Source organism: Heptranchias perlo, chromosome 43 (genome assembly GCF_035084215.1).
Source record: "Heptranchias perlo isolate sHepPer1 chromosome 43, sHepPer1.hap1, whole genome shotgun sequence".
In the NCBI taxonomy this organism is placed as follows: Eukaryota; Metazoa; Chordata; class Chondrichthyes; order Hexanchiformes; family Hexanchidae; genus Heptranchias; species Heptranchias perlo.
The window spans coordinates 10,237,090-10,255,993 of NC_090367.1; the positions used below are offsets into that span (position 1 = coordinate 10,237,090).

The 18,904-nt window shown below is 54.0% G+C and overlaps 1 protein-coding gene across 3 annotated transcripts in view; it reads right to left on the bottom strand.

Moving 5' to 3' along the window:
- Positions 1 to 18,904, bottom strand: part of LOC137306496 (pyruvate carboxylase, mitochondrial-like) — a 1,155,436-nt gene that overhangs the window by 959,166 nt on the left and 177,366 nt on the right. For all 3 annotated transcript variants that reach the window (XM_067975757.1, XM_067975758.1, XM_067975759.1), the window contains 4 exons: positions 13,071 to 13,236; positions 10,735 to 10,880; positions 6,564 to 6,681; positions 3,628 to 3,779 (listed from right to left, as the gene is read on the bottom strand). In XM_067975757.1, the coding sequence (XP_067831858.1) occupies positions 3,628 to 3,779; positions 6,564 to 6,681; positions 10,735 to 10,880; positions 13,071 to 13,236 (582 nt within the window). The remainder of the gene's footprint in view (positions 1 to 3,627; positions 3,780 to 6,563; positions 6,682 to 10,734; positions 10,881 to 13,070; positions 13,237 to 18,904) is intronic.

Here is an 18,904-nt window from a genome sequence, read left to right on the forward strand (position 1 = left end):
TTGATTGCTTTTTGTACCCGTCTACTGGCTCTTAATGACTTGTGCACTTGGACTCCCAAATCTCTTTGATCCTCTACAGTTCCTCGTTTCTCACCATTTACCATAGTTTTGCACACACTCCCTCCTAAGTTAGCGTCATCTGCAAAATTAGACATACAGCTTCATCGGAGTCATTAATGAATGTGGCGAAAGGTTGAGGCCCCCAGTCCAGATTCCTGGGGAACACCACTTGTCCACATCCCGTCAATCAGAGGTCATTCCCTTTATCCCCACTCTCTTGTCTCCTACCTCCCAGCCAATTTCCAACCCAAATCAGAAGGCTGCCTCCCATTCCATGCCCTCTCATTTTTGCTAATGATTCTCTTGCGTGGAACCTTATCAAGGGTTCAAGGAGAAGGTCTTCTCCAGGCAACAACGGATGGGCAATAAGTGTGACCTTGCCCACATAACCCACGCTCCAAGAACAAAGAATGAAAAGAGTCATCAAAAAGTTAGTCTAGCCCCAGAGGGCTGCGAACCTCTGCCCTGGTCAGTAAGACAGCCTACTAGAGAGAACGTGCTTTCAAGTTAAGTTGGATGATCCACTGGAGTAAGCTAGTACTGAGATGGGTCGATTTTTGTTGGGTAAGGGTTTAAAGAGTTACAGATCCAAGGCGGGTAAGATGCAGATCAGCCATGAACTAACTGAATGGAGGAACAGGCTCGAGGGGCTGAATGGCCTCCTCCTGTTCCTATGTTCCTAGTCCATGTGTGTTCTTTATTTTTTGTAACGGTATACAGAAGTCGGAGCCAATTGTATCGAGCAACTCTCAGCAATCCCATCGTCCTGTTTTAACTACGGTGGAATAAAGCAGCTTACAGTTCGAACTAGATTTTGCCTCACCCGGCGTTACCCGGTCTACCGGCGTTGAGACTGAAGGAGATCCAGCCCAAGCCCAAGGGAGGTTCATTACGCTCCTGGGTCCTGCTGCCGTGCTGGTGGGTGTAGGGCAGTGGGGGCAGGCAACTTCTGAAAGAAGCAGATTGACGGCCAGCGAAGGGAGGGCAGAGCGCCACTGAACTCCAGCAGACAAGTGCAGCAGGTCCAAACTCGTAACGAGGCCCATTTAGAGTCTCTGAATTCGACCGCTCAACCACGTCACTTCAGGGGACGGTGAACCTGTATCGTGCCAGACAGCGTCGTAACAGATTATAGACTCCAAACAGCTCGTGGACGGATGAAGTCATTGACAGCAGCAGCCAGTTCAAATAACACAGCAGCTTTGAATCAGTTCACGAGGGTTAAACAGTCAGCTAACTTCCTTTGAATGGCTTTCTTTGTAGACCTTTCAAGTAATAAATAATCCCGACCAATTACAGTCTTTCTTGGCGTCATATCCATGGAATCATATTCTGCCTTTGCGTTTGTGAGGTCAAACCCGTAAATAATTGTATATTGAAAGCATCCCGATCGTCACACTCGAAAAGCTGTTCGAAATACAGTCTCACCTTTGACAAGCCGATACACAGGACAAAGGAGAGGCTACGGGCTCGGAAACTTAGCTCGGGGTCAAACGGGAAGCAGAGGCTGCGAACGGTCTGGTTCAGCCTGAGACGGTGGGCGGGGACGAGGGATGGAGTCGGCGGTGGAGGTGCGGAGCCTGTAGCCGGGGCCGGAGACAATGGCTTCGTTCTTTCCCAGTGTTTAACTGCAGGAAACTGCGGCCTCGTCCAGGGCCGGTTTCAGACAAAACAGTCTGACAACACAGAGGCAGTGGAGGGGTCGGCTGAGGTCGAGTTGGGTGTCCTCAGTGTGCACGTGGAACCTGATCCCGTGTCTTCGGATGGTGTCGCCAAGGTGACGGATAGGAGGAGGCCAAAGATTGATCCTTGGGGGGGAAATGGGAGCGGGAAGAGAAGCCACTGCAGGTTCTCAGGCTACGACTGGATAGATAAGAATGGAACCAGGCGAGGGCAGTCCCACCAAGCTGGACGACGGAGGAGAGGCATTGGAGGAGGATGGTGTGGTCAACCGTGTCAAAGGCTGAGGACAGACCGAGAAGGATGAGGGGCGAGAGTTTACCACAGTCGCATAGGATGCCATAGAATCATACAGCACAGGAGGGGGCCATTCGGCCCATCGTGCCCGTGCCGGCTCTTTGAAAGAGCTGTCCAATTAGCCCCACTCCCCACCTTTTTCCTCATGGCCCTGCAATTTTTTTCCCCTTCAAGTATCCATCCAATGCCATTTGTGACTTCGATAAGGGCCGTTTCGCTGCTGCGGCAGAAACCTGGTTTAAGAGGCTGAAACACGGAGCTGCGGGAAAGCTGGGCACGTTGAAGGGCTTCGGAGAGGAAAGCCACGTTCAGCACAGAGGCCGAGAAACACATCGCCTGGTTCGCAAACGCAAACCAAGTTTTTGTCCTCGTAATTTAACCCTTTCGGTCGTGTACCTTACCAGCCCAAGGGCTCCGTCGAAAGCCAGTGGTACAGGCTGCCTGGCCCGTGCGCGTAACGTGCTACAAACCAGCTGCTGCAAGGCAACGAGCTCGACTTCTTCCGGGTTCCCTTTCACTCCTTTGAGGGGGAGGCGGAATGGCATCCATTATGACCGAGGTCAAATATTCCCCGTGCAGGGAATCAACTGCAGACACATTTCTGAGCAATTCATATCAGAGCTCCAAAGTGTGGTGCAACCAGGGAAGTAAATTTATATTGAAACAGAAATCACACACACACACACACACACACACACACACACTTGATATGTGATGTACATATAGAAGGTCTTTCTAAAGAGGCAAACAAATCAGGGTCCTTTTAACAGCTGTCACAATGGCTGTGTTGCATCAAATACTCTTGCGAGATCCTGACTGTGTGAAGGTGATTACTATCTCTGCTTATTTGGTTGAGTGTTTTCCCGCTGGAATGTTCCCATAAAATCGGGGGTCATTGTAACTGTGGGTGAGAGTGTGCAACAGGCGAGAATCGGGCCTCTGTTGTCCGTCAATGGAAGGGAAAGGAGACGTGTCGCGGGCACCCAATCCGATATCACCCGTTTTGCACATCGCCCAAAGTCAAAAAGGACCCCCCCCCACCAACCTGTTCAGGATTAAGAGCATAAGAAATAGGAGCAGGAGTAGGCCCCTCGAGCCTGCTCCGCCGTTCAATCAGGTCACGGCTGATCTTCGACCTCAACTCCACTTTCCTGCCCGATCCCCATATCCCTTGATTCCCTGAGAGGCCAAAAAGCTCAGTCGTGATTGGACAATTGTACTACTGTCGAAAAGAACTTAATTACCTATTATACACAATGCATTAACTCCAAAACTGGAGTGTGCACTTTCCCAGCAAAGACACTTTCCCAGCAAAGACACACAGAAGGGTTATTGTCTTTGCTTATGAGATAACTGTCTTTGCTGGGAAAAGTGTACACTCCAAGCTTCTCATTAAATTCAGCTCTACCTCACACCCGTGAGTGTGCAATTCAGACCGCGACACACCCAGTGGCTGATGGGTCGCTTGCCAACCTGAACCCGCTCCCTGTCTGAAGCACCGGAACGCCCGCTGCACAGGTTCGAGCCGATCCGACTCGATCTCCGTTGGCACGGTGAACCGAGCAGCTCTCCTCGCACTGACCGACTTACCCGCTTGGCCAGTTTGACAGCGTCCGAGGTCAGTCGGTCTCTCAGTTGCTGCTCGAGCTGGGCAGCGGGAGCGATCTCCACTACCTTCTGGTGTCGGCGCTGGATGGAGCAGTCCCTCTCGTACAAGTGGAGCACGTTCCCGTACTTATCGCCTGAAGGAGCAAACACAGTTTCGATATCTAGAAGGCGTCCAATATTTAATTATATCCATCCGTAAAACGGAGCCCGCCTCTCACTGCAACAAATCACAGTGATCACACTACAACAGCAACTTATGGCAGCCCTGACTCGGTGGGTCTCTCTCTCTCTCTCTCTCTCGCCTCTGAGTCAGGAGGTCGTGGGTTCGAGCCCCCACTCCAGAAACTTGAGCCCCATAACGCAGGCCGACACTCCCGGTGCCGCTACTGAGGGAGTGCTGCACTGTCGGAGGTGCCGTCTTTCGGATGAGACGTTAAACCGAGGTCCCTCTCAGGTGGATGTAAAAGATCCCACGGCCACTATTGGAAGAAGAGCAGGGGAGAGTTCTCCCCGGTGCCCTGGGCCAATATTTATCACTAAAAGAGATTATCTGGTCATTATCACATTGCTGTTTGTGGGATCTTGCTGTGCGCAAATTGGCTGCCGTGTTTTCTAAATTACAAGTGACGACACTTCAAAAAGCGTCAGGATGTCCCAAGGCCATGAAAGGCGCTTTATACAAAAATGCAAGAAAAGCAAAAGCACGTTCAACGAGGGGGGTCTTGAAGAGGTTTTTGAAGGGAGAGATGGAGATGTCATAGGGATATTGGTGGGGGGGGAAAAGAGTTCCAGAGGGTGGGGGCAATGTGGCCAATGGGGCAGCTGCAAAGATGAAACTGGAGGAGCAGGAAACGAGAAGCAGGCCAGTGTTGGAGGAGCGGAAAGTGCATGATGGCACATCAGGCCGGAGGAGATCAAGGAAGCGAGGGTGGGCAAGGCCATAGAAGGATGAGGCCGGGAATCTGGGAATTGATTCTCTGGGACATGGGAAGCTAATGGAACTCTGCAAGGACAGGAACGATGGGGATCGTAGTGACGTGAAGACGAGGGGCCGCAGTATTCGGGCTGAGTTGTAGTTTGCGAATTTTTGAAGTGGGGAGGCTGGCCTGGAACATGTGGGAGAAGTGCAGCCACAAGAAAGTGAACGTGTGGATTAGGGGTTCAGCAGCGAAGTATGGAAGCAGGCAGGGGGAGTGGGGCTAATTGGACAGCTCTTTCAAAGAGCCAGCACAGGCACAATGGGCTGAACGGCCTCCCTCGGCGCTGTAAGAGTCTATGATTAATGAGGAAGGAGGTGAGCAACATATCGAGGTTCTTCTGGGCTAAGCCTGAAGAGGCAGCTGGGGAGGAAGACGGAGTGGAGGGCCGACATTTGTAGGTGTTTACGGGACCATGTGACGATGGTCTTGGTTTTACCGACATCAAGCTAGAGGCGGCTTTGGCTCATCCTAATATCAGCTAGAAATGGTGGCAACGTTCGTGGGGTTGAGAGGGAGCGATGGCCAGGTAGAGTTGGCCAGGTAGAGTTGGCCAGGTAGAGTTGGCCAGGTAGGGTTGGCCAGGTACGGTTGGCCAGGTACGGTTGGCCAGGTACGGTTGGCCAGGTACGGTTGGCCAGGTAGAGTTGGCCAGGTAGAGTTGGCCAGGTACAGTTGGCCAGGTACAGTTGGCCAGGTGGAGTTGGCCAGGTGGAGTTGGCCAGGTGGAGTTGGCCAGGTGGAGTTGGCCAGGTGGAGTTGGCCAGGTAGGGTTGGCCAGGTAGGGTTGGCCAGGTACGGTTGGCCAGGTACGGTTGGCCAGGTAGAGTTGGCCAGGTAGAGTTGGCCAGGTAGAGTTGGCCAGGTAGAGTGTGCTGTCATCAGCGTGCTCGTGGAAGCAGATTAACGTTGCCAAGGGGTAACACAAATGAAGAGAGGGGGGAAGGGGACAAGGATGGAACCCTGGGGTACACTGGAGACGAGCCTGCGAACATGGGGAGAGAAACCATCTGAGGCAACTTAATATCTTCAGCACAACAGGATGCGGACTCAGAGAAACATCGGAGGAGAAGAGATCGTCAACAGTGTGGAAGGCAGTAGAGAGCTCGAGGAGGATGAGAAGAGCCACGGTCACAGTCACATAAGATGTCGTTATATTAGAAAGTTGGCTACACCAATAAAGGCCGCAGCACTAATAAATGGCTTAATAATTGCAAATCAGGCAGCACAATAAAAGCTGCAGGAAGGTCTCATTTCTCCATGCTCCAACCCACAAATGCTACTCGCTGTCACGACAACGACCTGCATTTATATAGCGCCTTTAACATAGTAAAACGCCCCAAGGCGCTTCACAGGAGCGATTAGGAAACAAAATTTGACACCGAGCCACATAAGGAGATAGAAGGACAGGTGACCAAAAGCTCGGTCAAGGGTTTTAAGGAGCGTCTTAAAAGGAGGAGAGAGAGGCGGACAAGTTTAGGGAGGGAATTCCAGAGCTTAGGACAGAGGCAGCTGAAGGCACGGCCGCCAATGGTGGAGCGATTAAAATCGGGGATGCACAAGAGGCCAGAATTGGAGGAGCGCAGAGATCTCGGAGGGTTGTAGGAGGTTAAAGAGATAGGGAGGGGCGAGGCCATGGAGGGATTTGAAAACAAGGATGTGAATTTAAAAATCAAGCTACCAACATGGGCCTCTTTCTACTGAATTGAATTAAGAGGCAAAACTACAATCACAGACGGGTTTAGCAATAAATGGGCTGCCCTTGAAATTCGACCATCACACAATGAAGTCCCTCACCCAAATACGACACACATGCTGATCTCTACCATTGCACGAAGTGAACGCTAAATGCCTGCAGTGGTGAGCAGTGTTGCTCACAGTGCGAGGGTCAGCAGTGGTTGGAGTTGAGGGGTTATCACTCATGACGCGACACAGACTCACCCAGTATCTGTACCTCGATGTGCCTGGGTCTCTCGATGAACCTCTCTATGAACAGTGCTCCGTTACCAAAGGCGGACAGTGCCTCGGAGAAAGCCCGCTGGTAGTTCTCTTCCAACTCCTGCAGACAACAGCAACAGTCACAGGAGATTTACAGTGCCGATCTGAAACGGTTCAATTGTAATGAGCCCAGCCACACCAACACTTTTCCCCCGGGGGTGCCCTGTGGTTTCCCCTCCCTCTGGGAACCAGCTCCACCGTCCCAGTCTCATGATGAAACCTGAATCCTGCCTTGTGGAAGTCACGGGCATTTTTTTTTATGAAACCAAGTTGACAACATCACTCTGACACCAGAAAGGACGTTAAAACCATTCTGTATCGGTGGCTTTACACTGTTGTTACCCCTAATAAGCAAGTATGTGGGATAAGGCATGGCCTCCCATTCCATAATGCAGCAGAATGGAACTCCAACACACTGCCATACTGAGCCACTTCACACAATATTTGTTATTAATCATTTGGTTTTCCTTTAATATCTACTCTGCCGAATAAACTGCCTGATTTATACAACAATTGCAGGGGTAAGTAGAGGGAAACTTCGAAACTGCTTTCTGTAGCCTGGATATCAACCAACCCCAATTGCATCAGAACATTTTTCAAAACAACAAAACAAATTTGAAATAATTGATCTTTGATTCCAGAACGGAGAGGTTATGACTATCAGGAAAGATTGAACAGGCCGGGGCTCTTTTCTCTGGAAAAGAGAAGGCTGAGGGGTGACCTGATAGAGGTCTTTAAGATTATGAAGGGGTTCGATAGGGTAGACGTAGAAAAGATGTTTCCACTTGTGGGGGAGACCAGAACTCGGGGCCATAAATATAAGATAGTCACCAATAAATCCAATAGGGAATTCAGGAGAAACTTCTTTACCCAGAGAGTGGTGAGAATGTGGAACTCGCTCCCACAAGGAGTAGTCAAGGTGAATAGAATAGATACATTTAAGGGGAAGCTGGATAAACACATGAGGGAGAAAGGAATAGAAGGATAGGCTGAGAGGGTGAGATGAAGTAGGGAGGGAGGAGGCTCGTGTGGAGCATAAACACCAGCATGGAGCAGTTGGGCCGAATGGCCTGTTTCTGTGCTGTAGATTCGATGTAATTTTTTCAATATTTGCTTCTCTTTGCCATCTGATATTTCTCTCCCCTCATCACTCCTCTAAGTGACGACACATACTGGGATAGGGATCCTCGGGGCAAGCTGCTCACTCGAGCATCACTTGCGGGGCCATTTCTTAGTGGTGAACGTAAATGGTGCATTTTGCCAGGGGCTATTCAACTGTGGGGGCACACAGCTAAGCCTGTTCCTGTTCTCACCCTACGTACAACAGCCGAACCTTCCAGAAGGAATCACTGGAGAGCAATTAGGACCGGCAACTCTCACACATTCCACCAGTCATGAGCCGTGTTGCACTGCGGCCGTCAGCAGGCCTTTTTGTTTTAATCGGGTCAGGCTTTCTGAATATATTTTCTCCTTTTCACTTCCTCGCTTCATACACCACGCGTAAGTAAGAGGGTGAAGAATCGGATCCCATCTCCATTAATACTCAGAAACCAGTCACTGGGGGGTGGGGTAAGATTGAGACACAGTAACTCAGACACTGGGGGGTGGGGTAAGATTGAGACACAGTAACTCAGACACTGGGGTGGGGTAAGATTGAGACACAGTAACTCAGACACTGGGGGGTGGGGTAAGATTGAGACACAGTAACTCAGACACTGGGGTGGGGTAAGATTGAGACACAGTAACTCAGACACTGGGGGGTGGGGTAAGATTGAGACACAGTAACTCAGACACTGGGGGGTGGGGTAAGATTGAGACACAGTAACTCAGACACTGGGGGTGGGGTAAGATTGAGACACAGTAACTCAGTCACTGGGGGTGGGGTAAGATTAAGACACAGTAACTCAGACACTGGGGGGTGGGGTAAGATTAAGACACAGTAACTCAGACACTGGGGGGTGGGGGTAAGATTGAGACACAGTAACTCAGACACTGGGGGGTGGGGTAAGATTAAGACACAGTAACTCAGACACTGGGGGGTGGGGGTAAGATTGAGACACAGTAACTCAGACACTGGGGGGTGGGGTAAGATTGAGACACAGTAACTCAGACACTGGGGGTGGGGTAAGATTGAGACACAGTAACTCAGTCACTGGGGGTGGGGTAAGATTAAGACACAGTAACTCAGACACTGGGGGGTGGGGTAAGATTGAGACACAGTAACTCAGACACTGGGGGGTGGGGTAAGATTGAGACACAGTAACTCAGACACTGGGGGGTGGGGTAAGATTGAGACACAGTAACTCAGACACTGGGGGTGGGGTAAGATTGAGACACAGTAACTCAGACACTGGGGGGTGGGGTAAGATTGAGACACAGTAACTCAGACACTGGGGGGTGGGGTAAGATTAAGACACAGTAACTCAGACACTGTGGGTGGGGGTAAGATTGAGATACAGTAACTCAGACACTGGGGGGTGGGGTAAGATTAAGACACAGTAACTCAGACACTGGGGGGTGGGGGTAAGATTGAGACACAGTAACTCAGACACTGGGGGGTGGGGTAAGATTGAGACACAGTAACTCAGACACTGGGGGGTGGGGTAAGATTGAGACACAGTAACTCAGACACTGGGGGGTGGGGTAAGATTGAGACACAGTAACTCAGACACTGGGGGGTGGGGTAAGATTGAGACACAGTAACTCAGACACTGGGGGGTGGGGTAAGATTGAGACACAGTAACTCAGACACTGGGGGTGGGGTAAGATTGAGACACAGTAACTCAGACACTGGGGGGTGGGGGTAAGATTGAGACACAGTAACTCAGACACTGGGGGGTGGGGTAAGATTGAGACACAGTAACTCAGACACTGGGGGGTGGGGTAAGATTGAGACACAGTAACTCAGACACTGGGGGGTGGGGTAAGATTGAGACACAGTAACTCAGACACTGGGGGGTGGGGTAAGATTAAGACACAGTAACTCAGTCACTGGGGGGTGGGGTAAGATTGAGACACAGTAACTCAGACACTGGGGGGTGGGGTAAGATTGAGACACAGTAACTCAGACACTGGGGGGTGGGGTAAGATTGAGACACAGTAACTCAGACACTGGGGGGTGGGGTAAGATTGAGACACAGTAACTCAGACACTGGGGGTGGGGTAAGATTGAGACACAGTAACTCAGACACTGGGGGGTGGGGTAAGATTGAGACACAGTAACTCAGACACTGGGGGGTGGGGGTAAGATTGAGACACAGTAACTCAGACACTGGGGGGTGGGGTAAGATTGAGACACAGTAACTCAGTCACTGGGGGTGGGGTAAGATTAAGACACAGTAACTCAGACACTGGGGGGTGGGGTAAGATTGAGACACAGTAACTCAGACACTGGGGGGTGGGGTAAGATTAAGACACAGTAACTCAGACACTGGGGGGTGGGGTAAGATTAAGACACAGTAACTCAGACACTGGGGTGTGGGGGTAAGATTGAGACACAGTAACTCAGTCCCTGGGGGGTGGGGTAAGATTAAGACACAGTAACTCAGACACTGGGGTGTGGGGGTAAGATTGAGACACAGTAACTCAGTCCCTGGGGGGTGGGGTAAGATTGAGGCACAGTAACTCAGACACTGGGGGGTGGGGTAAGATTGAGGCACAGTAACTCAGACACTGGGGGGTGGGGTAAGATTGAGACACAGTAACTCAGACACTGGGGTGTGGGGGTAAGATTAAGACACAGTAACTCAGACACTGGGGTGTGGGGGTAAGATTGAGGCATGGTATCTCGCTGCCCCCTTTGGCAGATATCAATGCTAAGAGGAGCCCAAGACCCTTTTGCGTGTTCCTGGCTCTTGCCCCTCTCGTCCTGTGAGGTCAGAGTAACTGGTCTCTGCCTGGTGCCTGAAATGGTTAATTGACAGTTCTGGAAACAGGGGGCGTGAGTTGAACTGTGCTGCACATCAGCCCACCAGAGTCCTGCACTGTCCCACTGAAACTAATCTTCATAAAAGAACAAACCGGAGAGTCCATTATTTTTTTCAGCAGTTTTGGTTTGTCAATCATGGCAGTGACATCGAAATAATGAAATAATAAATACCTCCAGTGCCCTTACCTCATAGCTTCGAACTACTCGCATTCCTCTGCCACCTCCTCCATAAGCAGCCTTAAAAATGATTGGATAACTGTAAGTGTTGGCAAATTCCTGGGCTTCTGCCAGTGACGTTACAGGTGTTGCGGTGCCTGGTACCACAGGCACGCCTGAAGAGAGAAAGGACAGTGAAACTGCCTTGCATTGCATGTCACAACATCACAAACACTGTCTTGAATTGCATTGGACATTTTAGTGCCCTGTCTCTGTAACCCCCTCCAGCCCCTACATCCCTCCGAGATCTCTGCGCTCCTCCAATTCTGGCCTCCTGCGCATCCCCGATTTTCATCGCTCCACCTTCAGCTGCCTGGGCCCTAAGCTCTGGAATTCCCTAAACTCTCTCCTCCTTTAAGACGCTCCTTAAAACCTACCTCTTTGACCGAGCTTTTGGTCACCTGTCCTAATATCTCCTTATGTGTCTCAACGTCAAATTTTGTTTGATAATCGCTCCTGTGAAGCGCCTCGGGACGTTTTACTACGTGGAAGGCGCTATATAAACGCAAGTTGTTTTTGTTGCCATCGAGGGGACAACCCAGGCCGAAGGTTCTGGCCAGTGGTGCACTAACTTGTCATCAGAGCAGCACTAGAATGGGCATCCCTCACACCCCACCGTGGGGCGACACTGGGCTCTCACAGAGGCGCCCCGCAGCGGCACAGCTCAACTTACAGCCTGCAGAACCTCAAGTGCAAGCTGAGCAGCTCGAGGTAGAGCGCCTGCAAAAGGAGGCATTTAACTGGAGAAGGGATCGGCTGTTTAGTGACCAACGTACCCGTGTGCTATGGAACGTCCCATTGATTGCTGCATTGTAAACCGTACCATTGCATCGTCCCACTTCCCAGCTGATCGACACCAGAGGTCCACCACTGTACAAGTGTGTGAGTCACACCTCTGCACTCACAGGCCCACGTGCTGCAATGGGCCAGCACTTTGCTCCTTTCAATGCGGCTGTCGGCTTGTTCTGGTGAGAGATGAACCTCAGGTATCCAAGCTTTGCATTCTGAGCACGCAGGCCTCTGCAGAGAAAGTTTCCCACACCGTCCCTCTACTTCAGGTTCAATAGCGACCGTCAAAAGGGAATCGGATAAACAGTTGAAAAGGAGAAATGTGCGGGGCTACGGCGGAGGGGGAGGGGGGGGGGGGGGGGAGAGATGGGGGAGTGGGACTAATTGGACGGCTCTTTCAAAGAGCCGGCACAGGCACGATGGGCCGAATGGCCTCCTTCTGTGCTGTACGATTCGATGATTCTGCACAGTTCTGGTCTGATATATCGCACTCTCTGCCACCATCCCTACCTTTTGCTATTCACCCTGAAATTTCTTTGTTTCTGCCCTCCTTCTCTCAGGCACTGGCTCCTCCCGGGCTTGTTTTTTTTTTCAGTACTTTGCCCGACAGGCTGTCCAGGAGCCAGTCTCGGCACTGAATCTGGGCCGGCTATTCGACCAAGGGGGGGCCACCATCACGTCCTCACCCAATGCCCACATGTTTTATTTTGCCACTGGGCTAACTGGATCAGGAGCAGGAAGCCTGACCGGGGCTTTTCTCCTCCCTATAGACTAGAAGCGAGCACGGCGAACGCCGAAAGCATCACCCCGATTGAGATCAGCAATACTTATAGCAACCCGGGGAGCAGAGATGCCGAGTTGGTTGGAGCGTTCCTCTGTCGCTCAGGCTGAGGGGCTGGGAGATGCAGGACCGAGAGACGACAGCGCAATCGCGGCGCAAAACGTGACAGCAGAAAGTACGCACAGAGGGGCAATCTTTAATATTTTACTTAGATTCTCTCTCCTTCCCTCTCTGGGGTGCAACAGAGATGCGTTAAAAAAGGAAGGTGAGAGACACACATGCCCTGGCAGATGTGTCTCATGCACACCGTCCTACACATGCACGGCACTGGGATCTGACAGTACATGCTGAACCAGCTCTTTCGAGGTGGGGATCTTTTCAGCAAACACAAATTACGTCACTTTAGGATTACAGGTCCCGGTAAATGAACTGTTAGCAACGGGGACACATCTCTGACACACAAAGCTGCAACTCGAGGGCTTTCTGGTGGAAAATGATCGCCCTCTTCCAATGATCAGGAAACCAAAGGAGAACGTTACGCGTTAATCCCGCTGCGTCGAAACACTTCTTGCTTTGCCTTCGACAGTTCAGTATCTTCACCCCAACCCCACCCCCCACCCCCCGCCACCCCGACCCCGGTGGTCTTTCGGAGGCAAAATAAAAATAAAACAAAATCGGGAGCGAGACTACGAGGAGATCGCGAGGGGAAGGAAGAGTAAAAGCGCGGAGACGGTACCAGCTTCGATGGCGATGGCTCGGGCCTCCACTTTGTCGCCCATTTTGCGCACCACTTCGGGGGTGGGTCCGATGAAACGCACGCCCGCGTCCAGGCAGGCCTGCGCGAAGTCCGCTCGCTCCGAGAGGAACCCGTAGCCCGGGTGGATTGCGTCCACTTCGTTATCCTGGATGTGGGCAGCACGACAATCGTTTAGTGAGAGAGTCTGGACAAGCCGCGAGGTTTGTTTTAATCAGAGCGAAGGGAGGGAAAGTAGAGAGTGAGGAGGACATAATAAACCTGCAAGGGGATATAGACAGGCTGGGTGAGTGGGCGGAGATTTGGCAGATGCAATACAATATTGGAAAATGTGAGGTTATGCACTTTGGCAGGAAAAATCGGAGAGCAAGTCATTATCTTAATGGCGAGAGACTGGAAAGTACTGCAGTACAAAGGGATCTGGGGGTCCTAGTGCAAGAAAATCAAAAAGTTAGTATGCAGGTGCAGCAGGTGATCAAGAAGGCCAATGGAATGTTGGCTTTTATTGCTAGGGGGATAGAATATAAAAACAGGGAGGTATTGCTGCAGTTATATAAGGTATTGGTGAGACCGCACCTGGAATACTGCATACAGTTTTGGTCTCCATACTTAAGAAAAGACATACTTGCTCTCGAGGCAGTACAAAGGAGGTTCACTCGGTTAATCCCGGGGATGAGGGGGTGGACATATGAGGAGAGGTTGAGTAGATTGGGACTCTACTCTACTCATTGGAGTTCAGAAGAATGAGAGGCGATCTTATTGAAACATCTCAGATTGTGAAGGGGCTTGATCGGGTGGATGCGGTAAGGATGTTCCCAAGGATGGGTGTAACTAGAACTAGGGGGCATAATCTTAGAATAAGGGGCTGCTCTTTCAAAACTGAGATGAGGAGAAACTTCTTCACTCAGAGGGTAGTAGGTCTGTGAAATTTGCTGCCCCAGGAAGCTGTGGAAGCTACATCATTAAATAAATTTAAAACAGAAATAGACAGTTTCCTAGAAGTAAAGGGAATTAGGGGTTACGGGGAGCGGGCAGGAAATTGGACATGAATTTAGATTTGAGGTTAGGATCAGATCAGCCATGATCTTATTGAATGGCGGAGCAGGCTCGAGGGGCCGATTGGCCTACTCCTGCTCCTATTTCTTATGTTCTTATGTAATGTTCAACTTTATAATCACCACACCCATCGTTGCGTTGATGATAACCAAAATGTCAGAGGCTGATTTTGTGGCATTGTTTTAATGCTTGTTACGTTCTCTACCCCAGAGGGCTGTGGAGGCTCAGTCACCGAGTACATTCAATCGATAGATTTCCAGACGTTAAAGGCATCAAGGGATAGGGGGATCGGGCGGGAAAGTGGAGTTGAGGTCGAAGATCAGCCATGATCTGACTGAATGGCGGAGCAGGCTCGAGGGGGCCGGATGGCCAACTCCTGCTCCTATTTCTTATGTCCTTATGTTCTGTTTCCTGACGAACAGGGCAGACAGTTCACCCGTCCCCCACCTCTTTGCCCGTGCTGCCTTATAATGTGTGTGAGTTCACCCTCCTTTTCTGCAGCTTACTGCCATCTCACATTGACGTGAGCCCAGAGACCAACTCACAGGACATTAAACGGCACTGCGTCACTGCAGTTTACTGGAGCACCAGGCTGATTAACGTAGGTCCCGCTGTTTAAGGTGGCGGGGGGACAGAGGGCCTCCGTTTCTTAACGGCAGGACTTCAGTAACATTTTTTAGCTCCGTTTCCCGCCTGGCAGCCGGCTAATTTGAGAGCCTGGCCGGTGGGCGGGAGCGATATCCAGTGGCAGGAGGCCGCAGCCGGAGATCCTTAGGGACAGTCACCGGCAATAGGGAGGAGGTAGAGAGAGCCCGCAATCGGAAAAGGGCGGAGAGAGACCGGGGAATCGGGAGGGGGAGAGACTGGGGGAATCGGGAGTGGGAGAGAGACTGGGGGAATCGGGAGGGGGAGAGAGACCGGGGAATCGGGAGGGGGAGAGACTGGGGGAATCGGGAGTGGGGGAGAGACTGGGGGAATCGGGAGGGGGAGAGAGACTGGGGGAATCGGGAGTGGGGAGAGACTGGGGGAATCGGGAGGGGGAGAGACTGGGGGAATCGGGAGGGGGAGAGACTGGGGGAATCGGGAGGGGGAGAGAGACTGGGGGAATCGGGAGGGAGAGAGACTGGGGGAATCGGGAGATAGAGAGACTGGGGGAATCGGGAGTGGGAGAGAGACTGGGGGAATCGGGAGTGGGAGAGAGACTGGGGGAATCGGGAGGGAGAGAGACTGGGGGAATCGGGAGATAGAGAGACTGGGGGAATCGGGAGTGGGAGAGAGACTGGGGGAATCGGGAGTGGGAGAGAGACTGGGGGAATCGGGAGGGGGAGAGACTGGGGGAATCGGGAGTGGGGGAGAGACTGGGGGAATCGGGAGGGGGAGAGAGACTGGGGGAATCGGGAGTGGGGAGAGACTGGGGGAATCGGGAGTGGGGGAGAGACTGGGGGAATCGGGAGATAGAGAGACTGGGGGAATCGGGAGTGGAAGAGACTGGGGGAATCGGGAGATAGAGAGACTGGGGGAATCGGGAGTGGGGGAGAGACTGGGGGAATCGGGAGATAGAGAGACTGGGGGATTCGGGAGTGGGGGAGAGACTGGGGGAATCGGGAGATAGAGAGACTGGGGGAATCGGGAGGGGGAGAGACTGGGGGAATCGGGAGTGGGAGAGACTGGGGGAATCGGGAGATAGAGAGACTGGGGGAATCGGGAGGGGGAGAGACTGGGGGAATCGGGAGATAGAGAGACTGGGGGAATCGGGAGTGGGAGAGAGACTGGGGGAATCGGGAGATAGAGAGACTGGGGGAATCGGGAGGGGGAGAGAGACTGGGGGAATCGGGAGGGGGAGAGACTGGGGGAATCGGGAGTGGGAGAGAGACCGGGGGAATCGGGAGTGGGAGAGAGACTGGGGGAATCGGGAGATAGAGAGACTGGGGGAATCGGGAGTGGGGGAGAGACTGGGGGAATCGGGAGATAGAGAGACTGGGGGAATCGGGAGTGGGGGAGAGACTGGGGGAATCGGGAGATAGAGAGACTGGGGGAATCGGGAGTGGGGGAGAGACTGGGGGAATCGGGAGATAGAGAGACTGGGGGAATCGGGAGTGGGGGAGAGACTGGGGGAATCGGGAGATAGAGAGACTGGGGGAATCGGGAGTGGGGGAGAGACTGGGGGAATCGGGAGATAGAGAGACTGGGGGAATCGGGAGTGGGGGAGAGACTGGGGGAATCGGGAGATAGAGAGACCGGGGAATCGGGAGGGGGAGAGACTGGGGGAATCGGGAGATAGAGAGACTGGGGGAATCGGGAGTGGGAGAGAGACTGGGGGAATCGGGAGATAGAGAGACTGGGGGAATCGGGAGGGGGAGAGACTGGGGGAATCGGGAGTGGGGGAGAGACTGGGGGAATCGGGAGTGGGGAGAGACTGGGGGAATCGGGAGATAGAGAGACTGGGGGAATCGGGAGGGGGAGAGAGACTGGGGGAATCGGGAGATAGAGAGACTGGGGGAATCGGGAGGGGGAGAGACTGGGGGAATCGGGAGATAGAGAGACTGGGGGAATCGGGAGGGGGAGAGAGACTGGGGGAATCGGGAGATAGAGAGACTGGGGGAATCGGGAGGGGGAGAGAGACTGGGGGAATCGGGAGTGGGGAGAGACTGGGGGAATCGGGAGTGGGGGAGAGACTGGGGGAATCGGGAGTGGGGAGAGACTGGGGGAATCGGGAGTGGGGGAGAGACTGGGGGAATCGGGAGATAGAGAGACTGGGGGAATCGGGAGGGGGAGAGAGACTGGGGGAATCGGGAGGGGGAGAGACTGGGGGAATCGGGAGATAGAGAGACTGGGGGAATCGGGAGGGGGAGAGACTGGGGGAATCGGGAGATAGAGAGACTGGGGGAATCGGGAGTGGGAGAGAGACTGGGGGAATCGGGAGATAGAGAGACTGGGGGAATCGGGAGGGGGAGAGAGACTGGGGGAATCGGGAGGGGGAGAGACTGGGGGAATCGGGAGATAGAGAGACTGGGGGAATCGGGAGGGGGAGAGAGACTGGGGGAATCGGGAGATAGAGAGACCGGGGAATCGGGAGGGGGAGAGACTGGGGGAATCGGGAGATAGAGAGACTGGGGGAATCGGGAGTGGGGGAGAGACTGGGGGAATCGGGAGATAGAGAGACTGGGGGAATCGGGAGTGGGAGAGAGACTGGGGGAATCGGGAGGGAGAGAGACTGGGGGAATCGGGAGGGGGAGAGAGACTGGGGGAATCGGGAGGGGGAGAGAGACTGGGGGAATCGGGAGGGGGAGAGAGACTGGGGGAATCGGGAGGGGGAGAGACTGGGGGAATCGAGAGGGAGAGAGACCGGGGGAATCGGGAGGGGGAGAGACTGGGGGAATCGAGAGGGAGAGAGACCGGGGAATCAGGAGGGGGAGAGAGACCGGGGAATCAGGAGGGGGAGAGACTGGGGGAATCGAGAGGGAGAGAGACTGGGGGAATCGAGAGGGAGAGAGACTGGGGGAATCGAGAGGGAGAGAGACCGGGGGAATCAGGAGGGGCAGAGACCGGGGGAATCGGGAGGGGCAGAGACCGGAGGAATCGGGAGGGGCAGAGACCGGGGGAATCGGGAGGGGCAGAGACCGGGGGAATCGGGAGGGGCAGAGACCGGGGGAATCGGGAGGGGCAGAGACCGGGGGAATCGGGAGGGGCAGAGACCGGGGGAATCGGGAGGGGCAGAGACCGGGGGAATCGGGAGGGGCAGAGACCGGGGGAATCGGGAGGGGCAGAGGCCGGGGGAATCGGGAGGGGCAGAGACCGGGGGAATCGGGAGGGGCAGAGACCGGGGGAATCGGGAGGGGCAGAGACCGGGGGAATCGGGAGGGGCAGAGACCGGAGGAATCGGGAGGGGCAGAGACCGGGGGAATCGGGAGGGGCAGAGGCCGGGGGAATCGGAAGGGGGAGAGACCGGGGGAATCAGGAGGGGCAGAGACCGGGGGAATCGGGAGGGGGAGAGACCAGGGAAAATCGGGAGAGGGGGAGAAACTGGTGGAAACGGGAGGGGGGGAGAAACTGGGGGAATCAGAAGGGACCGGGGGAATCGGGAGGGGGAGAGACCGGAGGAATCGGGAGGGGGGGAGAGACCGGAGGAATCGGGAGGGGGGGAGAGACTGGGGGAATCGGGAGGGGGGGGGAGAGACTGGGGGATTCGGGAGGGGGAGAGACCGAGAGAATCTGGAGGGGGCGAGAGACTGGGGGAATCGGGGGGGCGGGGGGGCGGGGGGGAGAGACGGGGGGGGAACCGGAAGCGGGGAGAGACCGGGGGAATCGGGAGTGGGGAGAGACCGGAGGAATCGGGAGGGGGGGGGAAGAGACTGGGAGAATCGGGAGGGGGGGGAAGAGACTGGGGGAATCGGGAGGGGGGGGGAAGAGACTGGGGGATTCGGGAGGGGGAGAGACCGAGAGAATCGGGAGGGGGCGAGAGACTGGGGGAATCGGGAGGGGGCGAGAGACTGGGGGAATCGGGAGGGGGAGAGACTGGGGGATTCGGGAGGGGGAGAGACTGGGGGAATCGGGAGTGGGGGGATTCGGGAGGGGGAGAGACTGGGGGAATCGGGAGTGGGAGAGACACTGGGGGAATCGGGAGGGGGGGAGAGACTGGGGGAATCGGGAGTGGGAGAGACACTGGGGGAATCGGGAGGGGGGGGAGAGACTGGGGGAATCGGGAGGGGGAGAGACCGAGAGAATCGGGAGGGGGCGAGAGACTGGGGGAATCGGGAGGG